This window comes from Pavona decussata, unplaced genomic scaffold (genome assembly GCF_977016875.1).
Source record: "Pavona decussata unplaced genomic scaffold, jaPavDecu1.1 SCAFFOLD_21, whole genome shotgun sequence".
Classification (NCBI taxonomy): Eukaryota; Metazoa; Cnidaria; class Anthozoa; order Scleractinia; family Agariciidae; genus Pavona; species Pavona decussata.
In genome coordinates this window covers 2,172,342-2,187,167 of record NW_028145444.1, presented here as the reverse complement: position 1 = coordinate 2,187,167, position 14,826 = coordinate 2,172,342, and the positions used below count along the sequence as shown (strand labels likewise).

Here is a 14,826-nt window from a genome sequence, read left to right as displayed (position 1 = left end):
CATGCATTGCGGACAAAAATATCCCGTGATGCTCAGGGGGCGTAAGGGCGGATAACTGTTACGCAGATCACATGGCTGTTCCCTTTGTCATTTGCTGTCCGACGAATTCGCGAAGAGTTCCTCATAAAGGGCTGCATAATCATAATTCTGAGGGGGCTTCACCCTTTAATTAAAGCCCTTAACCAGTTTGAATTCGTGGGACAAGTCGCAGGAAAGTACTTATAATACTAGGACGAAACATTAGGAACATAGCAGCCAGTAGGAGATGGGGCCGTTGGTCCATCGTAAACTTTGCTGGAATTCACTTGATTTATCACTCAGGGAAGCGTCCTTACTATCCATTTTTAAGCGTGCTCTCTCTTGAGCCATTTTTCAGTTAGTACTTTGTTGTTTTACTTAATTAGAATTAGCATCCTATCCACTCTAGTTATGATTTCTGAGTGTTTTTAATTTCCATATGATTTCAAATGTACCGTTCCTAGTTATTCAGATCTTAGGTTATCTTTTTAGTCTTACACGTAAGAGAACCATTCGTTGAAGCTGGTTTTCTCAATAAACATTAGCTTCAATCAACTAAAATCATATCAGTAGTCGGGTCCCTGCGACTACAAAATGGGTAGTCCACACGATAGGTGCCCGGGACTTGTCCCTGAACCATTCCCGAGGAAATAAACCAAACTGATTTTAGGGCTGACACCACGGCAAAGGGCTTAAATATTTGGGACAATATTTCAACTAGTAGAACTAGTCTTCTTCACGGGCAGAGTTACAATGAGAAAAAGTTAATCAAAAGTTTAAATTTCAGTGAACGTAAACATAAACGGTTAATGGTTAACTAGTGTACGTGACGTAGCGTATGTGGTCTTCTGCATTCAAAAGTTTCGTAATTTCCGAGGACTTATCCCCTTTACACTTCTGACGTGGTTACGTGACCACTCATCAGTCGAATAAGGAGCAGACCCATATGCACATTGCAAAATAAAGGGAAACAAAGTATGTTCCAGCGTGTGACCCCTCCCCACCGCCCTCCCTCCGGTATTGATACCCCGGCCCAATCTATCATTTTTCTTCTTTCACGCAACTGAGTCGGTTTGTGCAAATGGGCCCAGTTGTTCAAAGCCTGATTAAACTATTGTAGTGTTGTTTGGGGTAACCGACTGTGCCAAAACTTTATCTGACAAATTACAGAGACTTCAAAACCGTGCTGTCCGCGTCCTTACTCATGCTAGTTATGATGCTGACGCCAACCAACTATTTAAAGAATTAGGCTGAGACAATTTAGAAACTCGACGTCAAAAACTAAAGGCTGAGATGGTCTATAAGTCCTTGAATGGCCTCACACCCAATTATTTGTCCTCGAAATTCATTCCAGCGGAGTGATGTGATTACTTCTTACAATTTGCGCGATTCTGATAATAAGCTTGCTATTCCCTTCCTACGTTCTAACTATTACAAAAATAGCTTTGGCTATTGTGGTGCAGTCCTCTGGAACAGTCTACCCTCAGCTGCTAGGCAAGCAACATTTCGGACTAATTTCTGACGATTGCTAATTAATTCCGACATGGTATTCATGTGCATGAAAAACGCAGGCTTTAATTTAGTTTACTTTTCTTTAATAGTTAGCAATATTTTAAATTATAGAAGATTAATCTGTATACATAATCTTTCGTAGTAAGTTGTAGCTTTTATATTAAATTGTTAATGCCTGATGTATTTATCGTGTTTTTAAATAATGATGATGATGATGATGATGATGAATATTCGGAAAAAAAACCTCACCTGCTAAATAAATACGAGTTCCCTCACAGAGTGCTTTGATTATGGATATAATGTGTAAACCATTAAGGCATATATAGGACATAGTTGAATTTCGTATAGCGAATAGTGTGAAAAGTTTCTCCAGGATGATTAACAAACTCACTTTGGTCAGAGACATGGACTTCTCTAATTTACTCCTTGAAAGGAGTTTTTAGGTCTATGATTTTAGCAGTTATACAATACCATCAATTGTTGAATACTTGTTTATTGTAAATAGTAAATTTCAATGTTATGTTTATACATATAAGAAGGCATAAGTCTTATTTTACTTTATAATTTTATTACAGTTATTGTTTATGTATCTTTTATATTATTTACACGACCCCGCAAGCTGCATAGCTTAAATACTCATCGTGTCAAAATAAAGGTTTTACTTACTTACTTACATTCATATTATAAAAAAATATATATAAAAAATAAACAAAAGAAGCCACAGGTATCTTCAAGCTCAAAGGCTCAAGAAAAGAAAGGTGTGTGCAAACACCGTTGAGTGTACTAAGTGTGTGGCACTGGGGTGGGGGGGGGGGGTGGGTTGAGTGCACCAGGTGTGTGGCACTGGGGGGGGGGGGGTACTAACTCTTTAGCAGCACCTGCATCTGTATATCTTTTGAAATAAACAATAAATCCATCGTTCGAAAATTATATTCCATCAAATGGTAGAATCACAGTGTACTGAATAAGAAACAGTTCACCAAACGAAAATACTGCTAAGTAATTGTCATCTTATCGGTGGCTGATCACAGTAGATCTCAGGGCTGTACTAGTATTTAGAACACTGGGTGTGAAATAACAAAGTTTGAATCAATGTTGGCTATGTTGCTTGTTTGAAGATAAGGGTAAGACAAAAATTTGTCGATGAGCAACGTTTTGACAACGTTCTGTTTTTAAGAGCTCACATTTGGCAACACGTTCGCGACAGAGTTTCTTTCGTTTTGCCCTCGACTGCGCTCCCAGGCGCGCATTACAGTTATCTCGTTCGTTACAGTAGACGTTTCCGGTGGTTGTACCGAATTGGGCTTAAAGAAGCTCTTCTTCATCTTGTTACGGACAAGAGGACTCATGACGCCATATATCCACGGATTGAGAGCACTGCTTAAGTTCATCAGGTAGGGTACCACCAGAACCATCTCTCGAGAAGTACGAGAGGTTCGCAGGATAAGGCGAAACAGAACGATCGTCAGGAAGGCTGGTATCCATAGCACTGCGATTGTGAAGACGAGAACGAACAAGGCCTTTGTTAGGTGAATCTCCTGCGTTGGTAAGGAAGACGTGTTAGCGTTGTGTTGGCGAATGAATCGTAACACGCGGATGTAGCAGAACGTTATGATTCCGAGACACAAAACCACGAAAAACCCGACGATGAATGAAGTGTACCCAACTTCCATCTTTGGGTCGGCGAACCTGAGGATACAGGAGGCCATTAGTGGGTTGAATGTAAACGTGGCCCATCCAGAAAAGACAGGGATGAATACCACCACAGCAACGAACAGCCACAGCGACAAAATGTACACAAGCGAGCGACGGTAGGTAAAAACGCGTTTGTACGCATGGGGCTTCAAAACGCAAAAGAACCGATTGATGGCTGAGAGCGCCATAGTTGACATGGATGCGTACGTCAAAAAGTGCAGGAAAAAGCCCCACATCTGGCAGCCGAAGCTGTTCAAGGTCATGTTTCCTGTTGCAAGGGAATAAAAGAACAATGAACCAGGGATGCAAGCATTTAGAAGGTCGGTCACCGCTAGGGCAGCAATCATGATCCCAGTGGAGCTTCTCAGTCGAGGCTTTCTGTACAAAGCGACCAGCAGGATCGAGTTGCCGAAGAATGCGGACAGCAACAAAATGGCAGACATCGACGATTCAAATACAACCAAACCGATGCTTCTCGGAGGAAGCAACATAGTTCACTTGTCAAAGAAAAAGACGTAAACGGCGTAAGAATCGAGTTGAGTGTAGATTTCAACCTGGACTCTGCTGCTGCGAGGTGAAAGATCCAGTAACTTGCTATAACTGTTTCCCAGTTGTTTTTCCGTTAAGTTGTATCGAGTATTAATGTAAGTTTCTCTCGGAAAAGAAGTGGGTGGAATTTCCGTTTAGTGGATCAGTGATATATTGCTTTCATCCAAACACCGAACTAAGTCCTGACGTCATGATTTCCCATCACAATATGGTCTTGAATGCAAGTCTTAAAACCATTTCCCACGGTTAATAACATGTCCACGAAAGCACTATTTTGCAAGCAGCTTTTTACATTAGCAAAAACATTGTGTATTGTTGGGGTGAATTCTTAACTTTCTCTTAATAGAGCAAAGTAGCATTAGCCGTGAAATGTGGCAAAACAGAAGAGAAAAAACCACAACAGCATTAAAATTAAATTAAAACTGAAAGACGTAGCACTCAAACTCTCGCCAAGTGTGCAACAAAGAAAAACCTGCGCCGAATCCCAGATAGGAAAATGATTCTTATCCAATTTATCTCTGACTGACTGAAGAACCTGCCATGCTTTGTCAAGTGCAAGATTTGGTTTATATAATCAGTACAGACTTTATCTGAGCCCCTAAATCACAATCTGAAGGGGAAAAAAAAGAAAACAAAACACATTTTTAAGTTTAAGGGCCTGCTAAACTAACCGTACCATAAACTGATTTGAATTTTAAATTAAAGGATCACTCAAAAGCCCAAAGGCCGGTGTATGGTATTGGATCAGGATCAACCAATTTAAATAGGCAGCTGAACTATTAATAGCGCAGTATTTTTGCACGGTTTAAGACTATGCGGGAAAGGCAGATCTTAGCAAGGGCTATGGAAATCCAAAAAGAAAATTGGGGGGAACCACGCTTTTTTTTTTTTTAGAAGTAATTAAGCAACAGTTATTCTAAAAAGCATTAAAATACAAAGCAATGTATGGCGTTTTTTTTTTCCAAATTGAAGCTTTATTATCTCTGAAAAATGCATGGTTACCCCCAATTTTCTTTTTGGATACCAAAAACACTTGTAAAGTTCTGCTTTCACCGAGTAGTTTTAAACCGCGCAACAATATCCCTGTATAAGTAAACACCACCCATAGGAAACCCGAGTATCTCGAGATGCGTAGAACGTTTGCGCAGTAACAAAAGCAGACACCGTCCTTAATTACTAAACGCTACCACTTAGGAATCACTAATAAGATTGCTCCCTTCTCCTACAGTTATCTTATGAATGGTATTGTTATTTTTTCTACAACAAATTCAACCAAATATCTTGGAATCACCATAAATTATAATCTTAGTTGGAACCAACATCGTGATGACATCTGCAGTAGGGCTAATAGAACGCTTGGTCTTCTTTTAGCCAGAGGTCGTTTACTAAAATTTTAACAAAATTTGTTTACTTTTATACATGGAGCGAAGACACTCCTGTTTGGAGCGAAGTCACTACCGTTAAACTTTTTTGATGGAGTGATCTGACTTTTGTTGGAGCGATCTGACCATGGAGCGATCTGACTGTAATTCCGAGGACCACTCGAGTGCTCAATGCTTTATCGACATATTCAGACTATTTGTAATGTTTATAAGTATTCTTTTTATCCAAGTTCAGTTGTCACCATGGAGCCAGTTACCGGTAACTGTAGAAGACTTACTTTTTTCTAGCGTTTTTGTTTTAAGAACGTCAATGATGTCCGCTATTACTGAGGGCCGTATTAGGTCCAATGTATAATTTACTAAATTTAAAGAAAATTGTAACAGGGGCTTTTGGGGAATTTTGGCTCCGTGGCTGGGCGAGAGATGCCCTGCTACCTTCCGAGATCGTTTATAAGTCAAGTGGACCAGCTCTTCTTCAAGGAACAGAGCGTTTATTGCAGATCTTGACTCATTCTGCTACAGGTAGAACTCAGGAGCTTTTACTGAAGAATATTTGTCATAGAAGACCCGTAGCCAATAGTATTTCAACAACTTAATTTCACTTGCGTAAGCTTAAATCGAGGAGATTCTGAAGAAATTACTTTTCGCGCCTTTACAAACTGAAGCTCATTTCTTATTCGAAAGAACAGCGGGTGTTCAATACCTATGTGTTTTACTTGACGGTTAAGGCTCCGATATTTCCTAAACTAAGTGAAATCTACTGACTGAAAATGTCCCGTAACAAAATCTTGTAAATATTTTTTATTTTTATGATATTTATTTTAGGATATAGTTGCGTGTAAATAATTTTATTCTGTTATTTATTAATATATTTGTTTTCATATTTATTTTAAAAGACTCCTAGTATAGTTCAAACTGTTTTAAGAGTACATTATTTAAAGTACGCAATGATTATAGCCAAGTCGGTACTGCTGAGGCGCCTCGTTGAATAACCACCTCGCGCTCGTGGCATAATTGTTAATCAGTTTGAGTAAACCTTATCCGCTCAGATTGAACAGCCGGAACCTGGATATTACGTCCAAGTCGATCCATCTCCCAAAGAAGTTACTAATTATCTCAAAAATATAACTGATTTTTCAAAGTAACATTGCACTAAACCACTGGAAATCGCTGTATTTTACGTTGCTTTGTTTTTTATTATTTTGAAATAACAATAAAAGTTAAAATCTGTTCAAATAGAAGCCCAAATAAATTCATTGTTTGCTGAAAGCGCACCTGCCATATTGCAGTGACCAAAGAAGACCGAAAAGGACTAAAACCTAGCGTTTCTTTCGTCTTTGATCACGTGACGGTTAGGAGGGAACGCTTCCAAAATGGCCGGCCATGAACCTCTCACTCTTGCCAGAGGTAAACATTGTTTTCTTCAAAGTTATGATCGTTTTTGTTCCGTAGAGTAAGTGTTACAGTGATAAAGGTCTAACACGAGAAAGACTTACGGAAATCGAGCGCAATCAGGAAAGAACAGCGAATAATTTACGTCGTAGACGGTAGCTGTTTAGAGGACTTCTATCATGAGCAAAAACAAAAGCTCAAAGCTTGTGTGCTGCATCAAGTTTGTGTATTTTTTCTTGCAATTTATTTATTTTCTTCCGTTTTTGTAAGTTACCTCCGATGTTTTTTGATACACTCTGAATGTAATTTTATAATATTTTCCTGCAATTGTGATTGTCATTTGCTGCCATTGTGATTTTCATTCCATGTAAACTTGGGACAAAGTCCATGGCAATAATTATTTATCACTTATATGGTGCTGCAAATAATGGTTTGCCTTCTACCTTATAATGGTGCCACTAGTTTTTGAAATAACCAAGGTCTATCATAGTTGGAAAATTCATCATATGCAACTCAGGTCAATCACTTGCCTATTGCTAAACTAAATTGTGTTTTGGGTTATAACCTTTATAATTCACTTACCCAAACGATCGATACATGTAGCTAGAAAATATCATCGAAAATATCTTGTTCTTGTGCAGAAAGAGAGAGAGATTACTTTATTTTATTTATCTCAGGTATCAAATATATTTTAAGCAATAAGTGAGTATGAGTGTATTAGCTTATTAGGTACCAGAAAGCGTAACCTTCAAAGATATTCTGTTGGCTTTTGAAATCCAAGGGAGTTCATAAATACCAGCTTTGACTGTGTTTGGTTTTCAGAAATTATTACAAAGATTTCCCTTTCTTGGTTTTTCAGGTCGCAAAATCAAATGTTTACCTCATGGTGTAATTAAGCCTCACTGTGTAATCATTGTGTGATCTTACATATTAGTTATTTTATGTTATTGTTTTATTCATTGTTGTAATCTTTATTACAGTTTAAGGCAGTCTACAATACTCTGTTAAGAGTGAAGACTTAATTGGTAGATGAAATTAAAATTGTATTTTTTTCCTAGATGTCAATCGTGCGATTGAGCTAATTGACAAGCTACAAGCAAGTAAGTTATGATATTTTGTTTATGACTGCAAAACGCCAGGTGAACATAAACAGGTGCTGTAACCTACGAGGAATATTGCTTTGAGAAAAGAGAAAAAGTATGAAGTCATACTTTACTTTTGCCTCTACCCCCAATTTTTCTCTTTTGTTTATTTGAGGGCTTGTTTGTAGACTAGATGTTAAACAGTATAATTAACCCTCCTTTTTCGCTCAGGGATAGGCCACACAGCAGATGATTTTTTGTGTGTTTGCATGTTCTTCTTGTTGGGCCATTCCTCAGCAGTAAGAGTGGACTGCTTGTGGTCTGTTTCACTAAATAAATACTATTTTACAGCAGTATTAAAAGCTCTGTTTTCCTCAAATAATCTGGCAGACTACAGCAACCTTAGTGTTCAGCCGAGGACGTGGGATAATAAACTGGACAATAGTATTTATTTTCTTGCCAAGATGCTCTTCCATGTTGGAGTTCTCAAAATTAATACATGTAATGTCTTTCATACTGTTAAATGTGACTAAAGGTTGAAAACTGGGGAATATACTTAGGGAGCACAACAGGTTTTGTACTAGTTTTAGTTGGGGCATATCATGTGGCGTGACACATTTTTACAAGTCACATTTGCCAACAAAAATGTTTAAATATGGATTATGATTACATCAAAATAATATAATTTTGTTGTGTTTTAGGTGGGGAAATCCCTCCCAAGAAGCTTCAGGCCTTACAGAAAGTGTTGCAGAGTGAATTCTGTAATGCCATCCGTGAGGTGTGTATGGTGCTATCACATTCTGTTGTGTTCCTTAGTCAACTGAAGTCCTTTATTTATGAAATCCTTTGTTTGTTTTTGAAGGTTTATGAGCATGTTTACGAGACTGTTGACATTCAGGGAAATCCTGAAGTTCGAGCCCAAGCTACGGCTAAGGTAAACACACTGGTATTTTATATGAAATTATAATCTATATGTAACCGTATAGTTTGATACTTTGTTGAGTACATTTATGTTACCTGTAAATTTTGTTAGATTTGTGTAAGAAAACTAGTTATGCTAAGCTGGATACTCCTGTAGAAATATTGATTTAATAAATAAACCCAAGTATATTAGTTCTCCTTATTGATTTGTACAGTTTTGTTTTTGTGATAGTTCAGCAATCACTCAATCATTTATAACTTTCTTTTTTTTTTTTCTCACTGATTTTTTCTGTACATCAGGCCACCATTGCAGCTTTTGCAGCAAGTGAAGGGCATGCCCATCCTCGTGTAGTTGAACTTCCTAAGGTAAATGAACAACTTCTTATTCTTATCAACTTCTGGAACTAGAGTGTAAAGACTTCAATGATGTAAAGAAATACTTAAGAATGATGTGAATTCCATTTCAGACTGAAGAAGGACTTGGGTTTAATGTAATGGGTGGCAGGGAGCAGAACTCGCCGATTTACATTTCTCGTATTATCCCTGGTGGAACGGCTGACAGGTGGGATTTGATTCTTTTAATTTTGCCTGGTCATTTCCATTGCACTTTTTGTGCTTTAGGAGATGTAATTTTACAATCTACATCTGTAAATTTCATAGCACTGTAACTTTTCAAGTTTACTTTGCATTTATTGCTTTGATAAGTGGCAACTCTGTGTGTGCTTCATCGCACTTATGTTAATTATTTATTGACAATATATTTTCTTGTGAAAAGAAAGGTGCCACTAGCAGGGTGCTTTAATGGTCACAGTTTGTTAGTTTATCAATGTCTTATTTATTCGTTAATGTTTGCCTATGGTGACTGTTTTGTAGAAATGGCGGCTTAAAGCGAGGTGATCAGCTGCTCTCTGTCAATGGAGTGGTGAGTAACAATGAGTATAATTTATGAATATTGATATTTCAAATGATAGATTAATTTTACAAGCAATGAAGTGATGAAGAAAGCAGTTACGTGTAAATACGCACCTATCGCTTAGACTTTGTGTAGTTAACAGTATGACGTTTTGGGGCTCATTATGGACATAAAACAGCTTGCCTGAACATTGTAAAAAAGTCTGTGCTGCAGTACATCACTGTAATTTTTGTTAGGCACTGTATATGACTTCATTGTTTTCTTGTTTTAGAGCGTTGAAGGAGAAAATCACGAGAAAGCTGTTGACCTTTTGAAAGCTGCTGAAGGTTTGTAAACTTTGAATATGTTCTAACACAAGGCCTGCTTATTATAAGCTTCATCCTTAAAGCCCTAACAGTGATCAGCATCAAATTTCTCCTTGTAATATCAATGCTTATTCAACCCCTGAGGTCATGACAATTAAGGATATGATCACCCTAGGTGAATTTTCTTGATATTTTAATAACTTCTCCCCAGTATGTTTATAAGAAAAGTAAGAAGACAAGAAAGGAGAATTTTTTCCTTGATATTAGGGGTTAGAGGAGTAACATCTCAGAGTACAGCGTATTTTATTGAAAATGTCAGTTGGATGATATTTCAGGCTGGAGAAGATCAAGACAGTCAGTGATTTTAACAACAAATTTGAATTATTCCTTTGTCAGGATTTATAATAAAATTGTGGCACAGCATTGTTAAGTGTATTAAGTGTAGTGTATTAAATTTTGATTTCAAAAGAAGAAACTGATATTGAGTTTTTAAAAGTAAAACACAATAATTTTATTGCTTTATTTAATTAATCTTTCAGGGAGTGTTCGTTTGGTTGTCAAATTCACTCCAAAATGTAAGTACATAAAGCTCTTGGTTGTGAATTTACTCAGTTTAGTAATGTTAATCTCTGTTTGCCCCGACTTCACCTCACTCCACTTCTCCCAATTCTTATCTTTCTTTCTCTCATTCTGTGTCATCTTTATGTAATATATAAACTACTTCACTGTCCCTTAAAGCTTAATGAACAAAATATTCTACCATCTAGCCGGTAGTATTGAACCAAACAAGATAGTGAGAAACAAAAGCATGAAGGGCTACTGTTATTTTTTTCTCTAGTGCTTGAGGAAATGGAAGCTCGATTTGACAGACAACGTGGATCTCGCCGACGCTGGTGAGTGAAAGAATTAAAATGTTTAGTCAAAAACTGTTTTAATTGGAAATTTGGTCATGAAATTAAAATTGAGACAGACTTGTCATCATATAAGAACCTTTGTTTTGTATGTTGATGCCAAATTTCAAAAGTTAGTGTCTGATGTTTTCCTGAAAGCTGAATCAGTGTGGAGTGAAGTATGAATGTTTTTTTTATCTTTTTGAGCTGACATAAAAGGAATCAACCAAATATTGGGTCTTCTTTTGTTTTCAGTTGGTCTAGGCAAGACTTTTGTTGGAAAGTTATAGGCTAATATTCTTGGAATTTAAAACTTAAGATCAAAACACAGTCTAACTATGTTTTCTTTTATGACAAGCAATATTATTAGTATGCCACAATAGAACTTCTTTGGAGCAATTTGGACTTTAGGCCAAATTTCCACTTAGCATAGCTTTTTTTACCAAGCCCTGCATGCATTTGCTGATGGAAGCATCTTAAATTTATGACACTAGTAAGAATTATTTTGGACTTTATGGTCAAATTTCCACTAAGTATAGTTTCTGACCAAGCCCTGCATTTATCGATGAAAGCATCTCGAGTTTATGAATCCCACATACAGTGGAACCTCGATTTAACAAACCTCTATTTAACGAAGTCCTCAATATAACGAAGGATATTCTATGTCCCGGCCAAAGTTACAGTAAAATGTATGGAGTAGAACCTCGATATAATGAACCTCGATATAACGAACTCTTCGATATAACAAACATAATCCGGAAGCCCAATCGTAAAATCTACCTCAATACAACGAATTACAATGTCAACACGCGACACGCAACACGCTGAACAGATCAACAGTCAACAAATCCTTCTTATCCTTATGGTAAAGAGACAGCAGCCTTTCAGTCAACGGCTTATTATTTCTCATAGACATTGGTACTATAGTATTTCGACATCAGCATTGAATTCCGTGACAGATGTCACCTGTGTTACAAATCAATCATTAACTATGACCTCGATATAACGAACATTTTGGTCGTTTCCCCTGAAGTTCATTATATCGAGTTTTTCGATATAACGAACCCTCGATTTAACGAACAAATTTGGCCGGTCCCCAGCGACTTCGTTAAATCGAGGTTCCACTGTAATGGCCTTAACAGGATTTAGCAATAAAATCTAGGGGCAGGTCCAAACGTCACATGTTAAAGCCTGTCAAACTAGGAAAGACACTTTACTGTCACATTGGCCTCGTCCTCTTTTGTGTATAATAGCATAGCAAGCTGATTTTGGAAAGTAAACCAGCAAAGAAAAACCTTTATTTTGGCACCTAATCACCAAGAGGGTATTCTTCAAGTTCTCCTGTACTTTGAAAGTTAACTTATCGATCAGCAATATTCAAATGGAGGGCAGGTGCCTATTGTGAGCAATGTAGGCAATTAGCTAGTGAATATGGGCAAAATGCAAATGAAGGTGGTAACCATGGCAACCTCCCATGGGCCACCTTCCCCTGGCACCTGTCACACTGATCTCTCAGTAGAAAATAAAAACACAAAGACAACTTACCTGAATGCAGGACCTTCAAGGTACCAAGAGGCGGGTGGGAGGGGACAAACAGATGACAAAAAGCGACAAAGCTACTCAAAGCAAACCACAAGGGCAAATATACATGGTGATGACTCAAATGCACATGCGCAAGGCGATTATCATCTAGCAAACAGAAAATCTCCCAGTTAACTATGATTATCGATAATCTCAAGACATATACAGTAAATAGTGATCTGTAGAAGAAAATACACTCACTTAGTTGCTTAATTTCTTTATGTAGTTGCATAGCCTGAAGGTTGTGGTATCTTTCTTTGGATTTTGGAACAAAGGTCACTAGTGTTGTTTTTTAATAATGTTGTGATTTTTCATTTTTATTTCAGATCTGTCACCATGGATATCTTTTTATTTTTCCTAATGGGTTTGCTTTCAGTGAGCAGAACCAATAAATTTATAGGCAGGCACAAATGATGTTCAACAACATTTTATTTAGCTTTCCTCTCTGCAACCAAAACAGAAAATAATAATATTGTTTTATCCTCTAGAGTAGGCACTTTATCAAATCTGATAGAATGTAATGCCAGGTTTTTCCTATATTATGACTATGTGTAGGTTTTGATGCTTTTTACCTTGTATTCCTGGACTGCAATAAACGTCCATTTTTAACTGTGGTCTAGTCTTTGATATTAAACAAAATAGCTTCCAGGCAATGCACAGATGACATCAAAATGTGGTAAGAACAAAGAAGTACTCAGAGTCACAGGCGAATTCAATAGTGTGACTGATATTCTTTAGTTTTTGTGTCTCCGTGCATTGTCAGAGTACAGACCCACAGCAAAATGGAATCTATTTATTTATTTTATACAATGGCCAAGACATTTCACAAGCTAGCATCACATTGACTGAGCCGATCCGAAAACTTTGAAGCATATGCAGTTGTGATTCTCTAAATAAAAGAATAATCAAAAGAAGTTTGCAATGTTTTGAAAACTAGTCTTTGTCACCAAAAACTGATTATCTCTTGGTTTTTCCCTGATGAAGTCACTCAATATTTTTCTTCCAGTGCTCTGAGCAAAAAGGTACTTTGGGCAGTTTTGACAAAAACACAGTGAAATCCTCACCATACTACCCCTTTAACATCCAGTGTTAGTGCTTGGGGGGGGGGTACTCTCTTTAAGGTGACTCCATACAGTTAGTTGGCGCGCGGAGACTGGATACTAAAATGGCGCGAGCGCCCCCAGTATTCTAACTGATACGTGAATTTTCATTATGTTGGTGCCCAAAACAAGGCTTGTTTTAGCCTGAAAAGTAAGGCTATTTTAATGAGTTTTCCACAGTGAATTTTTCTGAAAATTGGCATAAAAATGTTAGAATTTAGCTGGTATTTGTACTCCAAAAAATCTTAGGGAGAATTATACATAGACAACTGCAATAAAGGGCAAAAACGAAAATTGCAGAAATTGACCAACTATATGTACAGAATTTGTTTTGACTTTAGGAGATACTTTGGAGTTCCTTCTTTACACAAAAAATAGCAAAATTTTTCTGCGCAAGATTTAGACAAACCCGTTTTGAAACTAGCTAGGAGTGAAAGAAGCAACAGATGTATCATCTGCTGGTTGCCATGGAAATGGGGTTTACCAGTTGTAATGGTGTTTTTAGCAAAGCGCAAGGACTTAGGTACTCAAAACTATGTTTGAACCAAGATAGTTTCTCGGGGCTAAAAGAACCAGACAATCAAGAAAAATATATCACTGTTAGTGAAAACTGAAGAAAGGGTAAAGAGCCACCTTAATGGACTATACAGAGAGGCTGTGACTGAAAGGGTTACCTTTATCAGGCTGGATGTACAGTATTTATTCGATTATCTGCCCTGGGCACTTATTAAATTTTGGGCCAATGAGGACGGGTGCGTATTTGATGTGGGTGCTTATTCAAGGGTGGGCGCTTATTTTTTTCCCAAACAAGGACATCTTTAGAGAATACCAAAACAAGGGATAACGTCAAGTTTATTTCACTTCAACAAGACAAAACGAAGTGCAAAAACAATATAAAAGCTCATTGACTACTGTATCTAAATCCAATTTTGGAACACAACAGACACCCTTCTTACTTCACGCTGGGCTAGTACAGAAATGCTTTCTGTTGGGAGGGGTGGGGTGGGCGCTTATTTGAAGGTGGGCAGTTAATCAAATAAATGTGGTATATAAAAGGGTAAGGAGTTCATGAGCTGAAGTATAAAAAACGGTAGGAAAACTGTCATTTACGTATTTAAAAGACCCTTTCAAAGGTCTTCAAAATATCTCAAACAGACCCAACTGAAAAGAGATGCAGTTTCTCAACAGAACTTGTGAAGGGGTACTATTCTCTATGGAAGGTATACGAAAGGGCTATCCTTTTCTTTCGAAAATGGTATATAAAACAGTAAGGGTTTGGACCTTGGGACGCAGGCACATAGCCTTCTTTCCACAAAAAAAAAACTTCCTTGAATACCCTTCTCCCTACCCCCTAAATGCAATCAGCCCTTGGAGTAAAGCTTGGCAGACTATGTTGCATGTTGCAAGATCCAACACTGACCCCCTTGGCCTATTTTATCAAAAAGGTGATGAAATTTCATGTAAAGTTACTGGGAAAAGGAAGCAT

The 14,826-nt window shown here is 37.5% G+C and overlaps 2 protein-coding genes across 2 annotated transcripts; one reads left to right on the top strand and one right to left on the bottom strand.

Moving 5' to 3' along the window:
• Positions 1–2,501: 2,501 nt before the first annotated feature.
• On the bottom strand, positions 2,502–4,345 carry LOC146486177 (melatonin receptor type 1A-like). The gene has a single exon (XM_085095899.1). It carries the CDS (start codon positions 3,714–3,716, stop codon positions 2,703–2,705), a length of 1,014 nt encoding a protein of 337 aa, XP_084952025.1. The 5' UTR covers positions 3,717–4,345; the 3' UTR covers positions 2,502–2,702.
• A 2,134-nt stretch (positions 4,346–6,479) lies between these two features.
• LOC146486176 (protein lin-7 homolog C-like) lies at positions 6,480–12,849 on the top strand. Its single transcript, XM_085098972.1, has 11 exons — positions 6,480–6,563; positions 7,607–7,648; positions 8,332–8,408; positions 8,493–8,564; positions 8,852–8,917; positions 9,019–9,113; positions 9,425–9,473; positions 9,736–9,790; positions 10,309–10,344; positions 10,608–10,662; positions 12,567–12,849. Coding segments are annotated over exons 1-11 (582 nt in total). The 5' UTR covers positions 6,480–6,529; the 3' UTR covers positions 12,568–12,849.
• The last annotated feature ends 1,977 nt before the right edge of the window (positions 12,850–14,826 follow it).